Source organism: Mustela putorius, unplaced genomic scaffold, assembly GCF_011764305.1.
Source record: "Mustela putorius furo isolate JIRA1106 unplaced genomic scaffold, ASM1176430v1.1 tig00000196_pilon_pilon_pilon, whole genome shotgun sequence".
In the NCBI taxonomy this organism is placed as follows: domain Eukaryota; kingdom Metazoa; phylum Chordata; class Mammalia; order Carnivora; family Mustelidae; genus Mustela; species Mustela putorius.
This window is the reverse complement of record NW_025421310.1, coordinates 3,073,223-3,099,033: the sequence shown is the minus strand read 5'-3', so window position 1 is coordinate 3,099,033 and position 25,811 is coordinate 3,073,223. Positions and strand designations below refer to the sequence as shown.

The 25,811-nt window shown below is 44.9% G+C and overlaps 1 protein-coding gene across 1 annotated transcript; it reads right to left on the bottom strand.

Annotated features, from left to right (window-relative positions):
- Positions 1 to 491: 491 nt before the first annotated feature.
- On the bottom strand, positions 492 to 24,111 carry LOC101689215 (zinc finger protein 585A-like). Its single transcript, XM_045077296.1, has 3 exons — positions 23,974 to 24,111; positions 20,584 to 20,710; positions 492 to 4,515 (listed from the first exon to the last, which is right to left on the bottom strand). The coding sequence occupies exons 1-3, from the start codon at positions 24,004 to 24,006 to the stop codon at positions 1,706 to 1,708; spliced, it is 2,970 nt and encodes a 989-aa protein (XP_044933231.1). The 5' UTR covers positions 24,007 to 24,111; the 3' UTR covers positions 492 to 1,705.
- Between the last annotated feature and the right edge of the window lie 1,700 nt (positions 24,112 to 25,811).

Below are 25,811 nucleotides of genomic sequence, written 5' to 3'. Positions count from 1 at the left end.
CATTCAAAAACTTGAAAGGTACCCATCCATCATTGTAAGAGAAAGTAAACCAGTGCTTTACTGGTTTACCAGTAGGGGCAGGGGAGATTATAAAAGGACATGAGATAAACATAATGTGACAGGGTTATAGTTTCAGAAATTCATAACTATGTCAAAACTTAGCAAATTATACTGTAAATATATGTAGTTTAGTACATATAAACTACACCCCAATAAAGCTTTAAAAATGGCTCAAGACAGAATGTCTGTGTCCTACTCTTTTTGGAAAATAGGTTTGGCAACTCCACACTGACTCCATCTCTTTCTCATGCCTATGGGGGTATTATGTCAGTGGCAGCAAATGTAGAGAACGAAGAATATTTACATACAAGTTCAGGAATGCTTCCTGGTCACTAGTGCCAGATCCCAGGTATACAGATCCTCCTTTATCTTTTTTTCCCTGCCTCTGTGGTAGTGGCTTTGAGGCAAACATCACTGAGAGGAAACCAAAGAACCTTTTGATTATTTTTTATTTTTTTCTGACAGTGACTTTACCTGCACAAGATAAATACGTCTGGAGGTCCTGAGATTTGCGTACACACTGATCCTACAGTCACTGTCACAGAAACTCGTCCGGATGCATTTTTAGAAGAGGCACATTCCATCCTGTTGGCTGCAGTCTCCGCTTCCTTTTAAGCCAGTGTTTCTGTACCAAATATGGTTTCTCCTGCCCATTGTGGTCTTTCAACCAGTGACCTCAGCCCAATAGGTTGTGGAATCAGGGCACATGGCTGCTTGTAAAGCCAGGGTTAATAATCCCCCAACAGTGCTGACATCCCCTGTGATACCTCCTTTCAGCAAGTGAAAATTCATGCTCCTTTCAGAAGCATCTGAGGGTCTCATACCTGCCCCCTCCTGAAACAAAGTATCCAGATCACAAATGAAAACCAGAAAGCCCTGCAGTTTTTCAGAGGTGGTAAAGCAGCAATGCAAATTTGGCCAAACTGGCAAGCTATTTCTATCATCCTCCTCTCCCTCCTCAAGCATGGACAATTTGAGACTCTAAAAAGTTCACCCAGCAATGCTTGTTGAGCCCAAATCCGTATATAAACTACCACACAGAGTAAGCAGAATATCCAAGATTAAAGACGACTTAAAGAATAAGGCCTTGATCATCACATAGGCCAAAGCAATGTGCAGCAGACAGTTAACGTTTGGGACTTGGAAGCTGGAAAAAGCTCATCGCAAATGTCACATGAAACTAACATGTCCCTGAAAAAGATAGTCATTCTCTGTAAGCTGCCAGCCAAACTCCTATTCCCTGGGTCATCAGTGATTCAGGTCCATGCCCAAGGTAGTTAAGGAGATGGGGAACCTGACCCTAAGGGCTCAGGTCACTCCTAATTTGTTTCAATTCATGAGAGAACAAAGGTCACCTTCCCTGAATACACTGTGGAGGTGACTGGTGCACCCTGTGCACCTGCCAGTCAGGAGAGATGAAAAGGCTTTGGTCACAAAATCTAGCAGTGAGCTAAATCTAGAAAGAGCCCTGGACAGTTTAGAAAGTGCAACCTATTTACACAAGCTTCCTACTACCTTATGGAAACTTATATGGATTATCCTACTGTGCACGTTCAGCTGTCTGAGACTCAGGGCAGACAGATGGCTCCTCAGAGTTCCCTGCAGTGTTGTTATAGTGAATAGGAAATTACACCTTCCCTGCAACCTAAGGCCTTTCCCTAGTGTGAACTCTTTGATGTTGAGAGAGGGTAGATTTCCGTGTAAAAAACTTCCCACATTCACTGCACTCATAAGGCCTTTCTCCAGTATGACCTCTCCGGTGTTGACTGAATTGGGAACTATCCCTGAAGGATTTCCCACACTCACTGCACTCATAAGGCCTTTCTCCAGTGTGAACTCTCTGATGATAGCGTAGTTTGGAGCTAGAGATAAAAGATTTCCCACATTCACCACACCCGTAAGGCCTATCTCCTGCATGAACTCTCTGATGATAACGAAGGGTGGAACTGGAGGTAAATGACTTCCCACATTCACTGCACTCATAAGGCCTTTTACCTGCATGAACTCTCTGATGGTAAGAGAGGGTAGCACTACTGGTAAAAGATTTTCCACATTCACTGCACACATAAGGTCTTTCTCCTGTGTGAACCCTCTGGTGTCGAATGAGTATTGAGCTATTGGTAAAAGATTTCCCACATTCACTGCACTGATAAGGCTTTTCTCCCCTATGAACTCTATGATGATAACCAAGGCCAGATATAGATGTGAAAGATTTCCCACAAGCACTACATTCATAAGACCGTTCACTATTATGAATTCTCTGGTGTATTGACAGGGAAGATTTTTGGCTAAATGTCTTCCCACATTCACTGCACTCATAAGGCCTTTCTCCCGTGTGAGTTCTCCGGTGTTTATTGAATTGTGATCTATCCTTAAAGGATTTCCCACATTCAGTGCACTCATAAGGCCTTTCTCCACTGTGAACTCTGTGATGATAACGAAGGCTGGCACTAAAGGTAAAAGATTTCCCACACTCAGTGCACTTGTAAGGCCTTTCTCCTGTGTGAACTCTCTGATGATAACGGAGAGTGGAACTGGAGGTAAAAGATTTCCCACATTCATTGCACTCATAAGGTCTTTTACCTTCATGAACTCTTTGATGGTAACAGAGTGTGGAGCTACAGGTAAAAGACTTCCCACACTCACTGCACACATACGGTTTTTCTCCTGTGTGAACTCTCTGGTGTTGAATGAGTGTCCATCTGTTGTTAAAAGATTTCCCACATTCACTACATTTGTAAGGCCTTTCTCCTGTGTGAACTCTCTGATGTAAAATGAGGTTATTTCTTCGGATAAAGGATTTCCCACATTCACTACACTCATAAGGCCTTTCTCCAGAATGAACTCTATGGTGGTAATGGAGGTCAGACCTAGAAATAAAGGATTTCCCACATTCATTGCACTCATAAGGCCTTTCTCCAGTGTGAACTCTCTGGTGATAACGGAGGGCAGAGCTAGTGGTAAAAGACCTCCCACATTCACTGCACTCATAAGGTCTTTCTCCAAGGTGACCTCGATGATGATACTGGAGAGTGGAGCTACAGGTAAAAGATTTCCCACATTTACTGCACACGTAAGGCTTTTCTCCTGTGTGAATTCTCCGGTGTCGAATGAGCGTCCACCTATTGTTAAACGATTTCCTACATTCACTACACTCATAAGGTCTTTCTCCAGTGTGAACTCTGTGGTGGTAACGCAGGCTAGAGCTAAAGGTAAAAGACTTCCCACATTCACTACACTCATATGGTCTTTCACCTGAGTGAACTCTTAGGTGTATAATGAGGTTATTTCTTCGGGTAAAGGACTTGCCACACTCACTGCACTCATAAGGCCTTTCTCCAGTGTGAACTCTGTGATGATAACGGAGAGCAGTACGAGTGATAAAAGATTTCCCACATTCACTGCACTTGTAAGGCCTTTCTCCAGAATGAACTCTCTGATGATAACGGAGATCAGACCTAGAGATAAAAGATTTCCCACATTCACTGCATTCATAAGGCCTTTCTCCTGTGTGAGATCTCTGATGATAACTGAGGGCAGAGACAGAAGTAAAAGATTTTGCACAGTCACTACACTTAAAAGGCCTTTCTCCAGTTTGAACTCCACAAGGTATCAACACGGAGCCACGGTTAAAAGATTCTGCACATTCACTGCACACATAACTGTTTTCTCCATTGTGCCATCTATGGGGTTGAATGAGGACAGATCTGTGGCTTAAGGACTTCCCACATTTGCTGCACTTGTATTGCCTGGACCCAGTGTGAGTCTTTCCATGTTGACTGAGGGAAGAGCTCTGCCTAAGGGATTTTCCGCATTCACGAAACTCATGATGTCTTTTTCCAGTATGGTATCTCTGGTGTATGACAAATGAAGATTTGTACCTGAATGTTTTCCCACATTCACTGCACACAAAACAGTGGTCCTGAACAAGCGCGTGTTTGGGACCGAAGGCATTCTTGCATTCTCCCCAGGTGTGATGACTTTTTCGGCTTTGTAATGTTGCCCTGCACTGGGTGATTTCCTTTGGCTTCTCCCCAGTACAAGTGGCCTCTTGCCCCAGATGCCCCGAGCCAGACAGCAAGTCCTTCTCAACCTCTCCACAGGTAAAGGGCTTTCCCAAATCACCGGATCCCCAGCTCTTGACAGCAGAGGCCCTGTCCACACGGCTTCTGAATGGTTTTGCTCCCGCGGGCTGCTCCTGCTGCTGCTGCTGCTCCAACCTCACACTGAAAGAAAATCGTTTCCCGCAGGCCCCACACCTCAACCGTTTCTGGCTGTTTTCTTTCCCCTGGAGCTCAGCCAAGTGGAAAATGTCTCTCAAGACGGGACTGCACATCTCACAGGGGTGGGTCTTCCGGGAAGACAGAGCAGCCCTGGGCATCCAGGTCTGTGAAACGCCTACAGAAGCGCTCTGTGCAAAGGGGGCCTCCTCATTCTCTGCTCCACAGCAGCAACCTGAAGGCAGAGAAATGCTGGTGAAATACGTGCTGGCTGTAATGAGGGGGTGAGCCCATCACACACAGGCATCCATCTTATCTAGGCAGGAGTGTATGCCATGCTTTTCCAGACACAGCAGTTGACATTCAGTTGTAGGAGCAGTCACTGTCCATTATTTGGCCCCTAAGGTCACAGAATGGTGGAGACCTCACCAGGAGAAGGATACAAAGACAGGGTATGAGACAAGGAAGAGAGGCAAGGACTACAACTCATTTCTCTGCCAAGTCTTTGGTGGGCCCTTTGCTACTGTTGATGTGAGGCTGGGTAAAAGCATGCCTCCAAGCACATTACAATCCAACTGCAACAGATTACCTGCTGTTCAACATCAATTTAGGGTACGTGAACATCTCACGGCCAATGCTGGAATACATGAACATGAGAGAAATGGGAGAGATGTGGAGTCCAGAGAGGTAGAGATTACCCCTGTGCTGGAAGTCACAGTAGAAATAATGAGAGAAGAACAGACAAATTAGCAAAATGTCAAAATGGAGAAGAAAAGGTAGAAATGAAGCATGGTCACTGGAAATAGCATGAAAATATGGGTGAATAAAGACAGGTTCACCATGAGGGACCTGGTGTGATGTGGACACACTCTCCAGCCACTGACCAGGACCATACCGCTCTGAGTCCACTCTGCCTGCCCATCCTATGATACACAAAGGATTCTTTCCTGTAAGCCTTGAGAAGTTACATGGGACATGGACAATACAAGTCCTAAGGGAGAAAGAGGACAAACGAATAGCCAGCACTGTCCCGGGCTATTCAGCACAAAAGACGGCAAGGTGAGTGATATCAGTATACTAGCAGAGGAAACCAGCCTTTGCCCTTGGCAGGCTTAAATCAGGGTGCCACAGCAACACAGGGGTGCCTGGGTGGCTCAGTTGGTTAAGATCTGCCTTTGGGGGACCTTCGGCTCAGGTCATGGGATCGAGTCTCACATCGGGCTCCTTGCTCCGCAGGGAGCCTGCTTTTTCCCTCTGACTCTGCCTGCCCGTGCTCGCTCGCGCTCGCTCGCTCTCTGACAAATAAATAAATAAAATCTTTAAAAAAAAAAAAAAAAAAAAGATCTGCCTTTGGCTCAGGTCATAATCCCAAGGTTCTGGGACTGAGCCCCACATCGGGCTCCCTGCTCAGTGCAGAACCTGTTTCTCACTCTCCTTCTGTCACTACCCTGCTTGTGTGTATGCTCTCTGTCTCTCAAATAAATAGATAAAATCATTAGGGAAAAAAAGATACTACAGTGACATGATGGAGAACACAGAAAGAACAATGACACAGAAAGGATCACTGGGGTCACTGGCTTAGTGAAGACAGCTGGCTGTAGGCAGATAAAAAGAGTGGGGCTGTGTCAGCCAAAGGGCTGATGCCACTGCATTCCCCTATTCTGCAGGGGACCTCAGCAACCTCTGCTGCGGAGAACGCCAACAAGTCCTGCTACAGCAGCAGAACATCACAGATTACTCATCAGAGGGTCCAAGTGTTTGCAGGCATGGACCCCACCGGCCTGCTCTGCAAAAGACCCCAGCAGCTTTTGCACTAAGGTAATCAATAGCTATCACCATGGGGGACTTACCACAGAATAATATACTGAGTTGTCCCCTCCACCAAAAAAGGAACTGTCGCTCCATTCCATGACCAGAGCTGCCACTCACACGAACCCCACCAATACCCTGGACCCCAGCCCGCAACTGCTCTGTGGTTGCCTATATTCCATAACCTGACTCCATGGCTGTCACCTGAGTGCCAGGTCTCAGGCATGAGAGCCATGGCCCTTGTGGGCTAGTCTGATTCTCTGATCCCAGAGACACCAAAGGAACCCATGCTCCAATCACAGGCACCATCAATGCTCAGAGTACAACTGCATCTCACACAGCAAGTCAACGCTGTTGCACGCTATTCCAAAATGGACCCTAGAACTGCTATTGTTTCATGTCTATTCACATTCTTGGAACCCAGACATGTACACACTCCACAGGTGCCTGCACATAAGACACCAATGCTACCACCACCACACACACACACTCAAGAGTGGGACTTGACATCAAGGGAACCCCCACAGCCAAAACAATCCTGTGGGAGAAAGAGATCAGAAGGTTCCAGTAGCATTCTCTACTACTGTGGACACATAAAGCCTCGGCTACTGAGGACTCCTATATTGTTTGATGACACTGATCTCAGAGAGCTGCACAGACACTAATCCTCCTGACCAGGCTGTAGTTGGAACTGGCACACCCCACCAAGCTGGTGCACTCACAACCACATGGGTAAAGATCTTCCCCACCAAAACCTTTCTGTCAAGTCTGGAAAAAGGGATTATTCCATGAAATGTACAGACATCAATGCAAGGCTACAAAAAACAAAAAAATAAAGGAAACAGGACATCCCAAAGGAACACAGTAACTGATCAGTTACCCCAAAAAAATGGAGATCTAGGAACTGTCAAAGACTTCAAAATAATTGTTTTAAAGGAGCACAATGAGCTGCAAGAAAAAACAGGCAATTCAATGAAATAAGGAAAACAATTATAAACAATATGAGATTTTTCAACAGATAGATAAGAAAATATAAAAAAGGACCAAATAAATCATGGTATACTATACTGTATACCTGAAATAATCAGAACACTGTATGTTAATTATACTGGACAAAAGTTATGCTAAAGAATATGATGAATGAAAAGAAAAATGCAGGGGCGCCTGGGTGGCTCAGCCAGTTAAGGGTTTTGACTCTTGATCTTGGCTACAGTCATATCTCAGTGTTGTAAGACTGAGACCCGTGTCAGGCTCTGCACTTAGCCTGGAGTCTGCCTGAGATCCTCTCCCTCTCCCTCCCCCAAGTTGAATGAATGAATGAAAGGAAGAAAGGAAGGGAAAGGGAAAGGAAAGGAAAGGAAGATGAAAAATGCAATAGAGAGCATCAGCAGCCAGCTTGATCAATCAAAATCTGAGTCGGAAACTGAAAATAGGTCTTTTTTTTTTTAAGATTTTATTTATTTATTTGACAGAGATCACAAGTAGGCAGAGAGGCAGGAGGGGCGGGGGGTGGGAGAGAGGCAGTGGTGGTGGGGGGGGAGCAGGCTCCCTGCAGAGCAGAGAGCCCTATGCTGGGCTCAATCCCAGGACCCTGGGATCATGACCTGAGCTGAAGGCAGAGGCTTAACCCACTGAGGCATCCAGGCGCAACCCCCACCTTTTTTAATAGTGCTCTGCGCATTAAAAAAAAAAAAAAAAGATTTTATTTATTTGAGAGAGAGAAAGACAGGGAGAAAGCACAAGCAGGGGGAGGGGCAGAGGGAAAAGGAGAAGCAGGCTCTCCACCACTGAGCAGGGAGCCTGATGGGAGGTTCCATCCCAGGAGCCGGGGATTGTTACCTGAACAGACAATTAACCGACTGAGCCACCTAAGTGCCCCTGAAGATATGTCTTTTGAAATCACTCAGTCAAATTAGAAAAAAGATAACTAAAAAGAGTGAATAAAGAAAGTCTATGTGGATTACAGGACATCATAAAAACAGAATACTATTTGCATTACGAGGGCCCTGAAGAAGACAGGCAGGGACAGAAGTCTTATTTAAACAATAACGGACTGGGGTGCCTGAGTGGCTGTTGGTTAAGCGACTGCCTTTGGCTCAGGTCATAATCCTGGAGTCCGGGGATCAAGTCCAGCATCAGGCTCCCTGCTCAGCAGGGAGTCTGCTGATCCCTCTGACCCTCTCCCCTCTCATACCCTCTCTCTCACTCTCTCTCTCAAGTAAATTAAAAAAAAAAAATTAAACAATAATGGATTAAAAAATAATGGATGAAAACTTCCCAGATCTGGGGAAAGACATGGACATCTGGGTACATGATGCTTGTTAAGTCCCCAAAAAGATTCCAACCAAAGAGGACTTCACCAAAACAAATTACAGTTGACTCTTGAACAACAAGGGTTTGAAATGTGCAGATTCATTCATAAACAGACTTTTTCCAATAAATACAGTAAAATACTATAAACACATTTACTCTTCCTTATGATTTTAACACTTTCTCTTCCCTAGCTTACTTTAATGTAAGAATATAGCATATCTCCTCTCTCTCCGCCTGCCTCTCTGCCTATTTGTGATCTCTGTCTGTCAAATAAATAAAAATCTTTTAAAAAATATATAGCATAAATATAACATACAAAACATGGGTTAACTGACTTTATGTTATTAGCAAGGCTTTGGTGGAGAATAGGATATTAGTAGCTAAGTTTTGGGGATAGTCAAAAGCTATATACGGTTTTTTGGCTGCATGGTACCCCTAACGCTCTTGTTGTTCAAAGGTCAACTATATGATAAAAGTCAAAATGTAATGACAAAGAGAATTTGAAAGCTGTGAGAAAAACTCATACAGGGGAACTCCCCTCCCCCTCATAAGGATATGAGCAGTCTTCTCCACTGTAACACTGCCTACTAAGAGAAAGTGTGATGATGTGTTCTAAACGCTGCAAGAAAGAAACTGCAAACCAAAATTACTTTACCAGCAAAGCTGTCTTTCAGAAATGAAGGAGAAAAATTTTCCCAAACAGAAGCTGAGGGAGTTCATCACCACTTGGCCTACCCTACAGAAGATGCTAAACACAATTCTTCAAACTAAAATGAAAGTATGCTAATTAGTAACATGGAAATATAGAACATACTGATAAATGCAATTACACAGTCATATTCAAAATATAGGAGTTCGTCCTTATTCATTTCACTTTTCATGGTTTCAACTATGGAAAGTCAACTATGGTCCAAAAACAAAGGATCCTACTTCATTGTAACATATTGTCAGAAGGTCAGTAGTGGTCTAATGCTAAGTCACAAAGCCCATGTCACTCACCTCACTTCATCTCAGAAAGACTGAGTAAGGTATAAGATATTTTGAGAGAAACAGAACACATTTACATAACTTTTATTATATTATTGATATTATTATATTTTATTATTATTTATTATTATTTATCTCTTACTGTACCTAATTAATAAATTAAACTTTATCACAGGGGTGTGTGTGTGTGTGTGTGTATGAGAAAACATAGCATGTATAGGTTTCGGTACTATCTGAAATTTCAGACATCTCCTAGGATTCTTGGAACATATTCCCCCATGGATAACAGGGCACTACTGTACTGTAATACTTCAACAGTGTGTTAACATCACTATGGAGGACTAAAGATGAGGGTATTAAAAATAACTATCTACAATAATCTGTGGACGAAAGATGAGGGTATTAAAAATAACTATCTACAATAATCTGTGAATGGTTACAAAATAAAAAAGATGTGGGGTGCCTGGGTGGTATAGTCGATTAACCACCTGTCTTTGGTCTCAGAGTCCTGAGGTTGAACCCCCCCCCAACCTTCCCTTAGACTCAACTGCTCAGCAGGGAGTCTGCTTTTCCCTCTGCCCCTCCCCGCTGTTTTTGCTCTCTCAAAAAAAATAAATAAAATCTTAAAAAAAAAAGATGTAAATGGTGACATTTAGAAACATAAAATGTAAAGGAGGTGAGTAAAAGAGATTTGTATGCAATAGAAGTTATCAGCTTCAAATAGAATGTTTTAAGATGCTTTAAATAAGCCTCATGGTAAGCACAAAGCAAAAACCACAGTAAAAACAAATGAATGCATAAAACCACGGGAAATCCTCAGATCACAAGGGAAGACTGCAAGAGAGAAAGAAAGGTGCTACAAAACACTCAGACAATAATTAACAAGAGGGCAGAAGAGATCCAATGGCTGAATTCAAAACAAAACAAAAGGCTGAAAGTGAAGGAACTGAAAAAGATACTCCAGACAAATGGAAAACAAACAGAATATGGGTAGCTATACTTATAGGTGATACAACAGACTTTAAGTTAACAACCATCATAAGAGACAAAAAAGGTCATTATATAATGATAAATGAATGAATTCACCAAGAAGATGTAAAAATTGTAGGTATGTATGCATCACACATCAGAGCATCTTAGTATTAAGCAAACTCAACTAGATCTGAAGGCAGAAAAGACAGCAACAGAATATTACTATCAATATCCCCCTTTCAACAATGGGTAGATATCCAGACAGAAGATATTAACCAAGGATATATCTGAATTGAACATTCTGGTCCAAATGGATCAAACAGACATATATAGAACGTTCTATCCTACTATAGCAGCATATACATTCTCAAGAGCACACAGAATATTCTCTGGGATAAATCATATGTTATGTGAAACAAAACTTAACAAATTTCAGAAGACTGAAATTCTATCAAGTACCTTTTCCTAACACAATGAATAAAACCAAAAATCGGTAACATAGGAGGGGGTTCCTGACAAGCTTAGTCAGTGGAGCCTGTGACTCTTGGTCTCAGGGCTGTGAGTTCGACCCCCTCACTGGGTATGAAGACTACTTAGAATATAAGATTTCCTTTTTTTAAAAAACGATTTTATTTATTCATTTGACAGAATCATAAGTAAGCAGAGAGGCAGGCAGAGGGGAGGAGGGAAGCCACGCAGAGAGCCCGATGCCGGGCTCGATCCCTGGAACCTGGGATCATGACCTGAGCCAAAGGCAGAGGCTTTAACCCACTGCCAGACGCCCCAAGATTTCTTTCTTTCTTTTTTTTTTTTTTAAATAAAATCTTGAAAAAAAAAAATCATGAGGAAGCTTAATAATTCAAATATGTGGACATTAAGCAGCACATGCCTATCCAATCAACTGGCCAAAGGAAAAATCAAAAGCAAAATAAAAAAATATGTTGAGAAAAACAAAAGTGGAACAAAACATGGAATGTGAAAAAGCAGTTCTAAGAGAAAAGTTCAGAGAAATAACTGTGAGCACTAAAAAGATAAATAAAGAACTCCAATAAACAGCCCAACTTCACACCTTAAGGAACTAGAAAAAGAACAAAGTAAGACCAAAGTCAGTGAAACAGAGGAAAACGCAAAAATCAGAACAGAAATAAAACAGAAACTAGAAAAATAAAAAGAGCTGTTTTTCTGAAAAGATAAAACTGAAAAACCTTTAGCTAGACTAGCTTAAAGGCAAGACTCAAATAAATTAATTCAGAAATAAAAGAGGAGAAATTACTAGTGATAGCAAACACATAGAGTCATAAAAGAATACTATGAACTATTACACACTAACAAATTAGATAAGCTAGAATAAATTCCCTGAAACACAACCAACCAACGCTGAGTACTTTAAGATATATATATATATCTTATATATGTACATGATGGTACTGGAGTAAAAACAGATCTATCTATCTATATATATATCTCTTAAAGTACTCATATATATATATATATAAATATATATATATTTATATTTATTTGACAGAGCAGGAGAGCACAGGCACGGGGGAGTGGCAGAGGGAGAGGGAGAAGCAGGCCCCCTGCTGAGCAGGGAACCCGATGCAGAGCTCCATCCCAGGACCCTGGGATCACAACCTGAGCCAAAGGCGGACGCTTAACAGACTGAGCCAACTGGGCGACCCCAAACACTGAATTGTAATAGAAAATCCAAATACACAAAGAAATAGAATCAGTAATCAAAATCTCCCAACAAAGAAAAGGTCATGACCAGATAGACTCAGTGATGATTTCTATCCACATTTTAAGGATTAAACTCTCAAGCTCTTCCAAAAATCTGAAAGGGAAGAAACATTTTCAAACTCACTTTACAAGGCTAATATTAGGACAGCAAAGCCACAAAAGGGCATTATAAGGAAACACAATTACAGGTCAACATCCCTAATGAACATAGATGTAAAAAAGCTCAACAAAGGGGCGCCTGGGTGGCTCAGTGGGTTAAGCCGCTGCCTTCGGCTCAGGTCATGGTCTCAAGCCCCGCGTCAGGCTCTCTGCTCAGCAGGGAGCCTGCTTCCTCCTCTCTCTCTGCCTGCCTCTCTGCCTGTCAAATAAATAAATAAAATCTTTAAAAAAAAAAAAAAAGAAAAGATTTCATTGGCCATTTGAGGTCATTTGTGGTGCAAATTTTAGGATTTTTTTTTTTTGAATTTTGGTAGATACTGCATTGAGTTTTAGGTTGCTTTACGTAGTAGAAGCATTTTAATAATAATTCTTTCATCCCATAAATATGGGATAGCTTTCCATTTATTTGTGTCTTCAATTTCTTTCGTTGGTAAGCCACCCAGGCACCTTGGTTTGCTAATACTTTGTTGAGCTTTTTTTTTTTTTTTTTTTTTTTTAAGGTTATTTATTTATTTATTTGTTTGACACAGAGAGATCACAAGCAGGCAGAGAGAGAGGAGGAAGCAGGCTCCCTGCTGAGCAGAGAGCCCGATGCAGGGCTTGATCCCAGGACCCTGGGATCATGACCTGAGCCGAAGGCAGAGGCTTTAACCCGCTGAGCCACCTAGGCGCCCCAGCCAATGAAATCTTGATCATGAATATCAAAATTAGAGGTTCCAGACTTTGTGATTTCAAACTGTACTACAAAACACAATGGTACTGGAGTAAAAACAGACATCCATACTCATGAAATGAGACAGAAAGCCCAGAAGTAAATAAACCCACACATATATATATTCAACTATTCTTGGACAAGGGTGCCAAGAACACACATGGAAAAAGGACAGTCTCTTCAATAAGTGGTGCTGGGAGGGCACCTGGGTGGCTCGGGTCATGGTCCCAGGGTCCAGGGATACAGCCCTGCATCGGGCTCTCTGCTCAGTGCAGAGCCTGCTTCCCCCTCTCTCTCTGCCTGCCTCTCTGCCTACTTGTGATCTCTGTCAAATACATAAATAAAATCTTTAAAAAAATTTTTTTAATAAAAAACAAGTGGTGCTGGGAACTGGACATGTACATGCCAAACAAAACAAAGAAACTGGGACCCTACCTTACACCACTCACAAAAATTACCTCAAATGTATTAAAGACTTCAGTGTACACACAATAATGTGAAACTTCTTGGAGGAAAAAAACAGAGAAAGAACTCCTTGACACTGGTCTTAATACTGAGTTTTCAGATAGGAAACAAAAAGCACATTCAACAAAGACAAAAATAAAGTCAAATTACATCAAAAACATTAAGTTGGGGCGCCTGGGTGGCTCAGTGGGTTAAGCCTCTCCCTTTGGCCCAGGTCATGATCTCAGGGTCCTGGGATCGAGCCCTGCATTGGGCTCTCTGCTTGGTGGGGAGCCTGCTTCCCCCTCTCTCCCTGCCTGCCTCTTGGCCTCCTTGTGCTCTCTCTCTCTGTCAAATAAATAAAATCTTAAAAAAAAAAAAAAAAAAAAAAAAAAAAAACAACCATAAAGTCAAATCAAGCTGCATCAAACTAAAAATCTTCTGCATAGCAAAGGAAACAATCAACAATATATAAAGGGGGAAAATATTTGCAAGCACTTTACCACATAATGGTTAACATTTAAAATATATAAAGTACTCACATAATTCAGTAACACAAAAACAATCAGATTAATATATACGCAAAGAGCCTGAATAGACATTAAAGAAAATCTACAAATAGCTAAAAGGTATATGAAAAGATGCTCTTCCCCACTCATCAGGAAAATGCAAACTGAAACCACACTGATGTATCATCTAAGAACACTTGGTAAGACTGTTCCCTTCAAAAAGACCAGAAGGGCACCTGGGTGGCTCAGTGGGCTAAAGCTCTGCCTTTGGCTCAGGTAATGATCCCAGGGTCCTGGGATCGAGCCCCTGCTTCTGCCCTCTCTCTCTGCCTGTCTCTCTGCCTACTTGTGATCTCTGTCAGATAAATAAATTTTAAAAAATTAAAGAGCAGAGACAAGTATTGGTGAGAGTGAAGGTAGAAGGAACCCTTGTACACTGTGGTTGGAATAATTAGGGGGAAAAAAAGGGGAAAAAAGCCAAAATCATAGAGAGTATAGGCATATTTATTTATTTTTTAGTTTTACAGCAATTTTGCTTTATGATGCTTCACAATACTGTGTTTCTTACAAAGTGAAGGTGTGGCAAGGCTGCAACAAGCAAGTCTATCGGCAACATCTTATTTTTTTTTTTTAAGATTTTATTTATTTATTTGACAGAGATCACAAATAGGCAGAGAGGCAGGCAGAGGGAGAGGGGGAAGCAGGCTTCCTGCTTAGCGAAGAGCCCGATGTGGGGCTCAATCCTAGGACACTGGGATCATGACCTGAGCTGAGCAAATGCTGTTGGAAAGATGGTGCCAGGGCGCCTAGGTTGCTCAGTGGGTTAAGCATTTGCTCACTTCATGTCTGTATCAAATTTGGTAATTCTTGCAATATTTCAAATATTTCCAGAAGAGACCTTTATTACTATTGTAATTGTTCTGGAGGCCACGAACCACACCCATATAACATTTAACATTATCAAAAAATGGTAAATGGGGCGCCTGGGTGGCTCAGTGGGTTGAGCCTCTGCCTTTGGCTCGGGTCATTGTCTCAGGGTCCTGGGATCAAACCTCGCATCCGGCGCTCTGCTCGGCGGGGAGCCTGCTTCCCTTCCCCTCTCTCTCTGCCTGCCTCTCTGCCTGCTTGTGATCTCTGCCTGTCAAATAAATAATATCTTTAAAATTATTTGTTTATTTGACAGAGAGCTAGAGACAGAGCACAAGTAAGCAGAGCGGCAGGAAGAGGGGGAGAGAGAGAAGCAGGCTCTCTGCTGAGCAGGGAGCCCGATGTGGGGCTTGATCCCAGGACCCTGAGATCATGACCTGAGCCGAAGGCAGAGGCTTAACCCACTGAGCCACCCAGGCGCCCCTATTTTTTTTTTCTTTTTAAATATTTTATTTATTTGGGGCACCTGGCTCAGTGGGTTAAAGCCTCTGCTTCCAGCTCAGGTCATGATCCCAGGGTCCTGGGATAGAGCACTGCATCGGGCTCTCTGCTCAGTGGGGAGCCTGCTTCCTCCTCTTTCTCTGCCTGCCTCTCTGCCTACATGTGAGCTCTCTCTCTCTGTCAAATAAATAAATAAATAAATAAGCCTTAAAAAAAAAAATAAAGTTCCAGTGGTCTGCAAAGATCAAAGCAGCCCCAACACTCCCTTAAGCCAAAACCTAATCCAGAGCAGGGCCTGTCTCCACTTCTAGAAAGGCTGAGAGAGGTAAGGAGTCGGCAAATGACCAGCTGAAAGTCAGCAGAGGCTGGGTCCTGAGGCTGAGGAAAGCAGCCATCTCTACACCATCACAGCACAATGGACAAAGTGCTGACGCAGAAGCTGCAGCAAGTGATCCAGAAGATTGAGCTCAGAGCATACCACAGATTTCCAAGGCAGACAAAACAGCCTGTGATGGGAAGACGCCCTGCATCTAGCGCTTTCAGAGCTAGAGAGGTCAAGCCTGGCTTCAAAGGACAGGCCAACACTCTTGGCGGGGGCTAGCGTTCCTATATCATTCTGGACATCCTAGGACCCTTACCAATTAAGCTGAATCTATTCAGCCTGGAGGACAGCACCCTGTTTATTGCATGGTTTACTATTTTTTTTTTTTTTTTGACATAGAGAGAGAGAGATCACAAGTAGGCAGAGAGGCAGGCAGAGAAAGAGGGAGGAGGAAGCAGGCTTCCTGCTGAGCAGAGAGCCTGATGCAGGGCTCGATCCCAGGACCCTGGGATCATGACCTGAGCCGAAGGCAGAGGCTTAACCCACTGAGCCACCCAGGCGCCCCCCCCCTTTTTTGGCATGGTTTACTCTTTTTTTTTTTTTTTTTAAAGATTTTATGTATTTATTTGACAGACAGAGATCACGAGTAGGCAGAGAGGCAGGCAGAGAGAGAGAGAGGAGGAAGCAGGCTCCCTGCTGAGCAGAGAGCCCGATGACTCGATCCCAAGATCCTGAGATCATGACCTGAGCAGAAGGCATCGGCTTAACCCACTGAGCCACCCAGGCGCCCCATGGTTTACTATTTTAAGCACGCTGCTGAGATGGACTGCTCAGAAAAAAAGATTTCTTTCAAAATATTACTGTTCATTGACAAAGCACCTGGTCACTCGAGAACTCTGATGGCAATTTACAACATTAACGTTTTCATGCCTGTTAACACAACATCCATTCTGTAGCCCACGTAACCCGAGTAATTTTGACTTTTTTTAAAGATTTATTTATTTGAGAGAAAGAGAGAGAGAAAGAGTGCACATGCACACACAAGCAGTTGGAGTAGAGGGAGAGGAGCTCGATCCCACAACCCCAACATCATGACCTGAGCCTAAACCAAGAGTCAGACACTTAACCAACTGCACCATCCAGGCACCCCAATTTTGACTTTCAGGTCTTATTATTTAAGAAATACAATTTGTTGGGGTGCCTAGGTGGCTCAGTGGGTTAAAGCGTCTGCCTGTGACTCAGGTCATGATCCCAGGGTCCTGGGATTGAGCCCCAAATCGGGCTCTCTGCTCGGTGGAGAGCCTGCTTTCCCCGCTCTCTCTCTGCCTACCTCTCTGCCTACTTGTGATCTCTGTCTGTCAAATAAACAAATAAGGGGCGCCTGGGTGGCTCAGTGGGTTAAAGCCTCTGCTTTCGGCTCAGATCACGATCCCAGAGTCCTGGGATCGAGCCCCACATTGGGCTCTCTGCTCAGCAGGGAGCCTGCTTCCCTTCCTCTCTCTCTGCCTGCCTCTCTGCCTGCCTGTGATCTCTGTCAAATAGATAAATAAAATCTTTAAAATAAATAAATAAATAAAAACTTAAAAAAAGAAAGAAATACAATTTGTTGAGAATAAGCCTTGCATCAGGCTCCACACATAGCCTCTCCCTCTGCTCAGCCTCTCCTTCTGCTCTCCACACCCCCTACATGCACACGTGCTCTCCCTCTCTCTCAAATAAATAAATCTTTTTTTTTTTTTAAAGATTTATTTATTTGACAGAGAGAGATCACAAGCAGGCAGAGAGAGAGAGAAGGAAGCAGGCTCCTGACTGAGCAGAGAGCCCGATGCAGGGCTCAATTCCAGGACTCTGGGATCATGACCTCAGCCAAAGGCAGCGGCTTAACCCACTGAGCCACCCAGGCGCCCCTCAAATAAATAAATCTTAACAACAATGAAAAAAGACAAAGAAAGAAACAAACAATGTATAAGGCAAGGGGTATCATAGTGGTTTTTCTGATGGATCTGGTTAAAGTAAATCGAAACCTGGAAAGGATGCATCATCCCAGCTGCCATTCATGGGTGGCAGAGGTCAAAGTATCCACAGGAGTTTGGAAGTTGATGTCAACCCTCATGGATGACTTTGAAGGGTTCAAGACATCCCTAGAGAAATAACTGCAGATGTGATAGAAATAGCAAGAGAACTAGAATTGGAAGTGGAGCCTGCGGGCATCTGATGACTCGGCTGAACATCCAACTCTTGATTTCAGCTTAGATCATGGTCTCAGGGACCTGGGATTGAGCCCTGCACTGAGCAAGGAGTCTGCTTGTCCCTCTTCCTCCATTCCTCCTCCCACTTTTTTGCTCACTCTCCCCAGATAAATAAAATCTTAAAAAAAAAAAAAAAGAAAAAAGAAAAGGGCCACCTGGGTGGTTCAGTGGGCTAAGCCTGTACCTTTGGCTCAGGCCATGGTCTCAGGGTCCTGGGATAGAGCCCTGCATTGGCCTCTCTGCTCAGCAGGAAGCCTGCTTCCCCCTCTCCCTCTGCCTGCCTCTCTGCCTACTTGTGATCTCTGTCAAATAAATAAATAATTTTTTTAAAAAAATGGAGCCTGATGATATGATTGAATTGCAACAAGTTCATGATAAGATTTTAAGATATGGGGTGCCTGGGTGGCTCAGTGGGTTAAGCCGCTGCCTTCGGCTGAGGTCATGATCTCAGGGTCCTGGGATTGAGCCCCACATCGGGCTCTCTGCTCTGCGGGGAGCCTGCTTCCTCCTCTCTGCCTGCCTCTCTGCCTACTTGTGATCTCTGTCTGTCAAATAAATAAATAAAATCTTTAAAAAAAAAAAGATTTTAATGGATATAAGACTGATGAATCACACACCTGTACCCCTAAAACAAATACATTATATGTAATTAATGGAATTTAAATTTTAAAAAAATTTTTTGAATGGATAAGAAGTCGCTCTGTATGGATGAGCAAGGAAAGTTTATTCAGATGGAATCTAAAATTTAAAAACATGTTTAAAAAACACTACTTATACTGGAGTTAAAAATTTTTAGAAATTCAAAAAGATGCAATCTACTACTCCTAGTGAAAATGCTATGAAGACTGCGGAAATGACAACAAAGAATTTAGACTATTACATAAACTTCACTGATAAAGGAGCAACAGGGTGTGAGAGGACTGACTACAATTCTGAAAGAAGTTCTACTGTGCGTAAAACGCCATAGAACAGCATCGACTGCTACAGAGAAATCACTCAGGAAAGGAAGAGTCAATCAATGCAGCAAGTTTCACTGTTGTCTTGCTTTAAGCAACTGCCACAGCTGCCCTAACCTTGCAGGCTGCCGTCCTGACCAGTCAGCAGCTATCGATATCAAGGTAAGACCCTTCAGGAGCAAAGAAGATACTTCCTGGAATTTCAGATGACGGTAGCATTTTTCAGCAGTAAAAATTTCTTTTTAAAAGGATTTTATTTATTTATTTGACAGAGAGAAACACAGTGAGAGAGGAAACACAAGCCGGGGGAGTGGGAGAGAGAGAAGCAGGCTTTCCGAGAAGCAGAGAGCCCAACACGGGGCTCAATCCCAGAAACCTGGGATTATGACCTGAGCTGAAGGCAGATACTTAACGGTCTGAGCCAGGTGCTCCAGCAGTAAAATATTTTTAAATGTACATTTCTTTTTCTAGATGTAATGCTCTGGGACACACTTAGTAAACTATAGTACAAGCAGGAACACTGGGTGGTTCAGTCAGTTAAGAGTCCTACTCTTGGGGCGCCTGGGTGGCTCAGTTGTTAAGCATCTGCCTTCGGCTCAGGCCATGATCCCCAGGTCCTGGGAATGAGCTCGGCAATGGGCTCCCTGCTCAGCGGGGAGTCTGCTTCTCCCTCCCCCGCCCTGCCGCTCATGCGCTCTCTCTGAAATAAATAAATATTTTAAAAATTTAAAAAATAAGATTGAAAAGTTATGAAGATGTAACCTACAGCATGATGGTTGCAGTTAATGATCCTGTATACGTGAAATCTACTAAGAGTAAATTTAAGCATTTCTACAAAAAAAATAATGTAATTTTACAAGGTGGTGATATTTAATGAACTTCAAGTTGTGGAAATTATATTATAATGTATGCATGTAACAAATCATCACACTGCGCACTTAATTTTTTTAATATGTATATTTTTAAATATTTTACATAATTATTTGATAGAAAGAGAGCACAAGTGGAGGATGAAAGAGGGACAAGCCGACTCCATAGTGTGTGGAGCCAGACTTGGGGCTTAAATTTCAAAACCCTGAGATCAGACCTGAGCCGAAACCAAAAGTCGGATGCTCAACTGACTGAGCCACCCAGGCACCCCCTGTGCACTTTTATATAATTTTCTATCTCCAGAAAGCTGGGGATGTGTGTGTGTGGAGAAAATGCACCTAAACTACAAACCTTGCAGGAATTGTGTTGAAAAGCAGCCTGTGGTTCAGGTAAGTAGTGACTATGACAATGCATGCAAAGCTGACATAAGCAACACAAGGAACTGTTGGCTAAGAGAAAAGATCCAAAACTGGAAAACAGATTCTGGCTCAGTCAGTAGAGCACACAATTCTTGACATGTGGGTTACAAGTTCAAGCCCTGAGGGTACAGAGCTTACTTTAAAAACAAACAAACAAACAAATGCTAGGATACAGAAGTGACATGGATCTGTGCACAATGACCAAAGCAAAGGCCAAGCATGGCGGAATCCATGAAGCTCACTAAAGATCTACTAACCTTGAACCCTTTCTAAGAGGGTTCAGTATAGCAGGTGTTGAGGCTGTGGGGGAGAGAAGACAGCAGTGCAAATAAACCAGCCCTATCAACACAGCAATTATCCAGAAAGCTGAGAAGCAAGCAATGCCCACGGTCCACATGTGAGAGACACTGCGAGATGGTGGGCAGGGAAGGAACAGAGCCTACTTCAGGCCACTGGGGAGGGGGAGGGCCTTACCCAGTGAGGATACAAGTGTAAAGTTCTCCAGCATCACATCGTGGTACACGCATCTCTGAGCCTCATCAAGAAGCCTCCACTCCTCCCAGGAGAAGTACACAGCAATGTCCTCAAAGGTCACACTATCCTGTTATGATGGGGACAGATGAAACCATGAACATCCTGAGGTCCCACAGTCCATCTCACCACACATGTATCCCACACTCACCCTCTTTCAGAGCTTCAGAAACACCAGGCCTAGGTGCCACTAACGCCCACCCTATCTTCGGCTTCTCTTTATTCAGTGCGTTCTGCCCTCAGCGACATCAGGCAGAAGGAACAGGGAGGTCATCCAAATTCCTCCTGGCGTGGAGGGTCCCTACTGTCCATTCCCCCAAGGTCTCTATTTTGAGACTCCCAAGACACAATGAAATGCGGGCTCATGCTCTGCCCTTCGGCTCCAACAGTGAGGCCCTTGGCTCACACTTCCTCTTGTTGTGCACATTGTTCTGTTAACTGTACCTCTCTCACATCTTCAGTCCCCTCAGCTGCACTACCATAGCTCTACTTTGGCCAAAGCCCTGGATTCTGCTTTGAAGGGCTCCTCTGTACCTCCAATCCTTGCTTTGATACTAGCCAGAGGTACATCCAAATTACAAATGCCCATGGCCCACTTCCACTTCTGGGATGCACGTGCTGTCCCCTCAGCAGTCCCAAATCCCGACCCTCCACTCAACCTGCCCTAAAACCCCAGTCCTTAGAGTCTCCCTCCCTTAGAGTCTCCCTTAGGCGTAAGGCCTCTTACAAATGACTACATTTACCCCAGATCTTATCTACCAAGACCAAAACGCCCCAGACCCCATCAAAACTCACAAGGGACACCTGGGTGGCTCAGTTGGTTAAGCGGCTGCCTTCGACTCAGGTCATGATCCCAGCGTCCTGGGATCGAGTCCCATATCAGGCTCCTTGCTCGGCAGGGAGCCTGCTTCTCCCTCTGCCTCTGCCTGCCTCTCTGTCTGCCTGTGCTCGCTTGCTCTCTCTCCCTCTATCCCTGACAAATAAATAAATAAAATCTTTAAAAAAAAAAAAAAACTCACAATAAAATTCTGGTAAATCCACACAGTAGTGAATTAGCAGGAGCCCAACCCTCGGTTTCATCTTCCTTCAATTACTCTCTTGCCTCTGAAGCCATCTTGCACCTGCACATCCCATGGAAGCTTTAGCCACCTACCAGATCATCCTCTCTCCCTCACCATTGGCACCATCACTTCTCTCCCTCCTCTGGGTTCATCATTCTTAGCATGCACCCTAGTCTTTCCAACCTGCAAACAGCATTACCACTGTAACCTACACTGCACTTTCTAAATGTGATCCACAATCCCATCCTGGTCCTCACAATAGCCACCACTTTTTAAAGTCTGCCCCAGACCTATCCACCATCAAGACTGAACACTGTAGGGGCGCCTGGGTGGCTCAGTGGGTTAAAGCCTCTGCCTTCGGCCCAGGTAATGATCCCAGGGTCCTGGGATCGAGCCCCGCATCGGGCTCTCTGCTCAGCAGGGAGCCTGCTTCCTCCTCTCTCTCCGCCTGCTTCTCTGCCTACTTATGATTTCTGTCTGTCAAATAAATAAATAAAATCTTAAAAAAAAAAAAAAAAAGACTGAACACCGTAGACACCACCAAAGCTCACCATAAAATTCCAGTGAAACTTCAGTAGTGAATAAGCAGGAGCCTGGCTTCAGTGTCATCTTGTCTCAGTTACTCCCCTGCCTCCACAGCCATCTCATGTCCACTCACCCCATGGAAGCCTTGATCACCTACCAGACCATTCTCTCTCTCCCATATGGTTACCATGATCACTTCCCTCCTTCAACAGCAACACTGATCAGGTGTACAGCAAGACACTTACTGCTCATCTTGCACCCTCCTCTAGCTGACCAGCCAAGGCATTGTCATGATGACCCACATTCCTCAATCTAAATGCAACCCACAGCTCCACCTGGTCCACATAACAGTCACCACTTTTGGATGTCTTCACCCAAACCTCCTTCCAAGATGCCCAGACCTGTAAGTCCAGATATGCATTTGCTATCTCCACTCACAATTCTCTGAAACATCTCAGACCCTTAAGAGGACCAAACAAAACTCCTCATAGTCCCAGAGAAAATTAACCTACCATCAATTACCCCTCCCAGTTGATGGAACTTCCATCCCTTCAGCTTCGAGGACCAAAATCCCTGGGGTCATCCTGGACTCTTCCCTTTCTCTCCTCTGAACTACAACATCAAAAAATCCACCCCTCTTAAAAAAAAAAATGCACAGGGAGTCCACCTCTATGGCCACCACTCTGGTTCATCAATCTGGATCACAGCAGCTGCCTCCTCCTGGGCTCCCTGCCTCCTCCCTTACCTCCACAGTCTGTTATCCATTCCGTAATGCATAATGGAACCCATTAAGACTTAGATAAGACCACCACCCCCCTGATCCAAACCTCTCATGACCTACCTAAAAGATGCCCAAATTCTCAACAGCCACATTAGAGACCTGATTCTTGACCCTCAGCTCTTTGATCCCAGCAGGGAGAATGAAAACAGGTTCAAGCATTTGCACACCTATTTATATTGGCTGACAACAACAGGAACACATGCACATACCCCTTGGCCTGCACTCAGGACCCTGGGCTTGGGGTATGCTCAGGGTGCCCACACCCAGCAGCTGGAAAAATAGGAAGGGAAGAGCCTCAAGACACCACAGTCCTGGACACCATACTGGCGATGTCAAGACCAGAGGACTGAGGCAACCTCTCTTGACTTGTATAGGTTCTTAAGTGCTTTCACATCCTTCACAGCTTGCGACTGAGGGGAGGACACCAGGGCTGGGCTCCACGACACGAGGCCTCCCCTGCATCTCGCCCAGCCCTGGAACCAGTGACCTCGGGCTAACTAATCTCTGTGCCTCAGTCCTCAATGCTCCTCCCACCACCTCTGCGACCTCCGACAAGAACTCCACTCTCAGGGCTGCCTCGTCATCACCCCCATTCCAGCCTGTGCTCCCTTGCGCAGCTTCTGGAAAGCCGCTAACACCCTAACACAGACTGCATCCCTCCTCTGCTCATGACCCTCCAGGGCCCTAGGAGCGAAGGTACCGCACCGCGGCACGCCAGTCCAGGGGTCTTCGCCTCACGCTCTCCATCCCCTCGTCCCCTGAGGGCAGAATCCTCCTGCCTCAGGCCCCCTGAAGCCCCCGCCCCAGCCGGCCCCTCAGCCCGGAGCCCGCTCCCGCACGCAGCCCGCCGGCGCTCACACACGCGCCCCCGCCCACCGGGCCCTGGGCCGCAGGGCCGCGAGCAGGCGCCCCGCGCTCGGGCCTTTGGAGTCTCGGTTGGGGAGGGCCCGGGGGACGAGCGCTTACCTGAGCCGGGTCCCTGGGCGCGACCGCCGCCATCGGACTCTATGGGCGGAGTGGACACGTGGACCGGCGGTCCCCCTCCCGGCCCCCGCGAGGGGCAGTCCGGGCGGTGTCGCCAGCCGCGGACCCGCCTCTCTGCCGTGGGGACAACGACTTCTGCGCCTTGACAGTTCCGTCACTTCGGTCCCGCCCCGGCACGCCCGAGAGCAGCAAAATGGCCGCCACAAGGAGGAGGCCGGAAGTCCCGCCCCCATGAGGCGTATTCCCGCGGAAGTTCTTCCACTGGCTGAACTCCGCGCAGGACTTTCTGGGTACTGTAGTTGGAGCCCCCCAGCGGCCAAAGCAAGGGTTTTTCTCCTGCCTGACCAATCAGAGCTTTGGCCGTGCGGCCTCTTGAGGGATGCTGCACGCCTAGGGGCGAGGGGAGGGGATTTGCGCTTTGTGAACTGCAGTGACAAGGCTTCACTTCATATCTGTAAGTCAGCCTGCTCCCAGAGGCTAATACTGTTACTGAAATGCTCTGAAATCCACGGATCTGAATGGCCCTATCATTCCACAGAGTCATTCGGACATAAAATGGTCCACAGAGGAATTTTGTTATTCCTCTGAAAGGCATGTAAATTGATGCATTTGTCAGCTTTGTGCGTTCTCTTATGATTGGCCAGGCACAAGGGGAAAACTTTACACGGGGGCCCTGACTGGGAATAAAGAAGATGTTAGGCCGCCCTTAAGCTGGTGAACAAGCAGGATCTCTGTCTCTGGCTCCCACAGAAAATCTGTGCCTTGCCTGTAGCATTAGTGATTGTGTCCTGCCCATTTTTATCCCTATATTTCTCACTCGATATTCTAAAGTACACTTGGTGAGGGAACAGAAGGCAAACTAAGGACGAGTCAGAAGCTGACACCCCCCTTCCCATGAGATATCCTTGGCATTTCCTCAGACACTCCCAGATATCCTAAAGCAAAGGAAAGGGAAGGAAAAACAGTTAACTTAGATCACAATCCTGCAAGACCCGAGTGTCCCTCAGTTTACAAAAGTCTTAGCAATTTACATTTCTATCAATAACCCAGCTTCCAGAAGGAAATGTAGATAAGGTTAAGGTCCTTATAACCTGCAGCCCATTGACAGATACTTGGAAGCAGACAGAGTGTAATGTTCCTCCAGGAAGCTCCCAACTATCTTCATGTTAATACCTTGCTAGAGAGAAAAACGATCTTAACTTGACTATGGCAAGGATTCTGGTATCCTGTGAATCTTCTTTAACGTATGAAAAATCCTTGAGACCTTCCTTTTCCTTACCTCCTTCAACCTCATAGTATATAAGCAGCCACCCCTCACAACACCCCCCCCCCCGGCACAGCAGCTCTTTCTGCCCCCATGCTTTAATAAAGCCACCATTTTGTACCAAAGACATCTCAAGAATTCCTTCCTGGTTGTCAGCTCTGGACCTCACCCCACTGAACCTCACCTACATTCCAAAACCCAATACACTCAATTCTATTGAGAAGATTGACATCTATCTCAAACAAAGACCAACCTTAATGCTATCTTAGTTTGGGTCACTGGCTATAACTTTCACAGTTGCAGAAGTCTGCAGAATGTCTGAACGTCCAGATAATATTTTTTTAATTTTTAAAGACTTTATTTATTTACAGACAGAGTTCACAAGTAGGCAGAGAGGCAGGCAGAGGCGGCGGGGGGGGGGGGAGCAGACTCCCCGCTGAGCAGAGAGCCCGACATGAGGCTGGATCCCAGGACCCTGAGATCATGACCCGAGCCAAAGGCAGAGGTTTTAACCCACTGAGCCACCCAGGCACCTCTGAACTTCCAGATAAAGGGG